The sequence below is a fragment of the Mastomys coucha genome, chromosome X (assembly GCF_008632895.1).
Source record: "Mastomys coucha isolate ucsf_1 chromosome X, UCSF_Mcou_1, whole genome shotgun sequence".
NCBI classification, from domain to species: Eukaryota; Metazoa; Chordata; class Mammalia; order Rodentia; family Muridae; genus Mastomys; species Mastomys coucha.
Genome location: NC_045030.1, coordinates 76,056,851 through 76,058,888, shown reverse-complemented (window position 1 = coordinate 76,058,888; position 2,038 = coordinate 76,056,851). Strand labels below are relative to the sequence as shown.

Below are 2,038 nucleotides of genomic sequence, written 5' to 3'. Positions count from 1 at the left end.
ATAGACAGATTTTGTTGCTGAGGCTGACCCTGTGTGAACTCCTGGCCTTAATCTTAGCAAAGAAGGTATACTCACTGAGTATACAATTTCACTTGGGGAAGATGAAAAAGCTCTGAAGATCTAGGCTGGTAACAGTTCTGACTATTGAGTTCTTAAAAGTCTGAGATAGTTTTATGCTGCACCACATGTATTTTATTAGGTGGTCAAGCTCTGTGTGCAGAAGTTGAAATATATTCCAGGAAGAGATTCAAGAAATGTTCAGGGCCAACAGCAGGGAGAATACCAATTAGCTGAGATCAGCTGCAGTGCCAATTCCCTCTGGACAGCCTGGATTCCTTTGGAAGGTTCCTGATGCACACATAACAATGTGTGGCCTTGTTGTGACTCCGCTGCTCATTCTCCTGGTTGGTGGGACTGAAGCCTTTCGTATCTGTGCCTTCAATGCCCACAGACTGACACTGGCCAAGGTAACCAAGGAGTCAGTGATGGATACCTTAGTTCAGGTAAGTTCATTGTTGCAGAAATTTGTGTCCATAAGGACCTTGACCAAAAGCTCCCCTCCCTGCCTGACCATAAAAGGAAGGGACATCTGGAAATGTGAATGCAAAGATGTGAAAAGTCTTTCAACCATCATTTAATTACCAACTTCCTCCTCTAAAAATGGGTAAGGTATAGTGGGATGATGTTGTTTGTTTTCCTGAAAATTTCCTAGTCTCACTGCTGTTTGCAACCACTCTGGTGTCAATCTCTAGTACCAATCTTTACATATGAAAGCTCCTCCATGGTGACAGCTCTGAACTGAGCTGGTATCCCTCATTCCCTGCAGATCCTAGCCCGATGTGATATCATGGTGCTTCAGGAGGTAGTAGATTCTTCCCACAATACTGTCCCCTTTCTGCTTCAAAAACTTAAAAGGTAAAGAAGGACCCTTTCAATCTAATCTGCATTCTACTTAGAGCCTCAAGAGCCCTAACTCTGGTTTTGTTTCCTGGTATAGTTCCGGGAGTTACAGCTTCCTAAACAGTTCATTGCTGGGGCGCAGCACATACAAGGAAAAGTATGTGTATGTCTACAGGTGAGCACAGGGGTCAAGAATTCTTATCATCACAATTCTAGGTGGTGATCTGAAGACTCAGCTATTCTATTCAAGAAGTTAAATCAGATGAATTGCTGGAGCCCATGAGTTCAAGACCAGTTGGATTATAATGGAAATGGATCTCAAAAAAAAATTCATAAAAGTTCTCTGGGGAGATGTCTCAGTGGTTAAGAGCACTTGCTGTTCTTCCAGAGGACTAAGATTTTATTCCCAGAACCCACACAAGAGCACACGACCATCATTAATTCCAGTTCCAGGAAATCTGACACCCTCTTCTGGCCTCTATAGACGCATGGTGCACAGACATACATGCAATCTCTAAACCAGGAGGAAGTGGTGGCACACACCTTTAATCACAGCACTCAAGAGGCATGGGCAGGCAGATCTTTGTCCAGCCTAGTCTACAAATCAAGTTCCAGGACAGCCAGGGTTCTCTTGTGCAGAGAAACCCTGCTCAAAAATAAAACAAACAAAAGTCAAGACACAAGATACAGCCACAGAATCAAGTAAGCAGGGCTTATAGACAATCATAGAGACTGAAGTGACAATCACAGACCCTGTATGGGTCTGAGCTATGTTCTCCGAATATACCTTATGGTTTTATAGCTGTGGGACTCCTAATTCATTTTGCCCCTTTCCTACAACTGAGTTGCCCAGTCAGCCTTGATATGAGGGTTTGTGCCTAGTTGTAATTGTTATACCATGTTTGGTTGATATTCCTGGGAGGCCTGTTCTTTTTGAAGGGAAATGGAAGAGGAGTGGAGGGGATGGGGAAGAAACTGAGGCCGGTATGTAATGTATGAGAGAAGAATAAAACAAAGATCTTAAAAATCAACAACAAAAACAATTCCAGGGAGCTGGAGGCATAACTCAGTGGCAGAGTGCAAATTTATCCCCAGTGATAAATGAAAAATTCGAAACCCTATCATGGGGGGGGGGCGG

General features: G+C 43.4%; 1 protein-coding gene across 12 annotated transcripts in view; it reads left to right on the top strand.

Moving 5' to 3' along the window:
• Positions 1–2,038, top strand: part of Dnase1l1 (deoxyribonuclease 1 like 1) — a 7,032-nt gene that overhangs the window by 2,632 nt on the left and 2,362 nt on the right. For 6 of the 12 annotated variants that reach the window (XM_031364457.1, XM_031364446.1, XM_031364466.1 and 3 more), the window contains 3 exons: positions 200–503; positions 827–915; positions 998–1,075. In XM_031364457.1, coding sequence (XP_031220317.1) covers positions 366–503; positions 827–915; positions 998–1,075 — 305 coding nt within the window. In that variant the 5' untranslated portion in view covers positions 200–365. The remainder of the gene's footprint in view (positions 1–199; positions 504–826; positions 916–997; positions 1,076–2,038) is intronic. The other 6 variants (XM_031364516.1, XM_031364520.1, XM_031364498.1 and 3 more) reach the window with 3 other exon arrangements.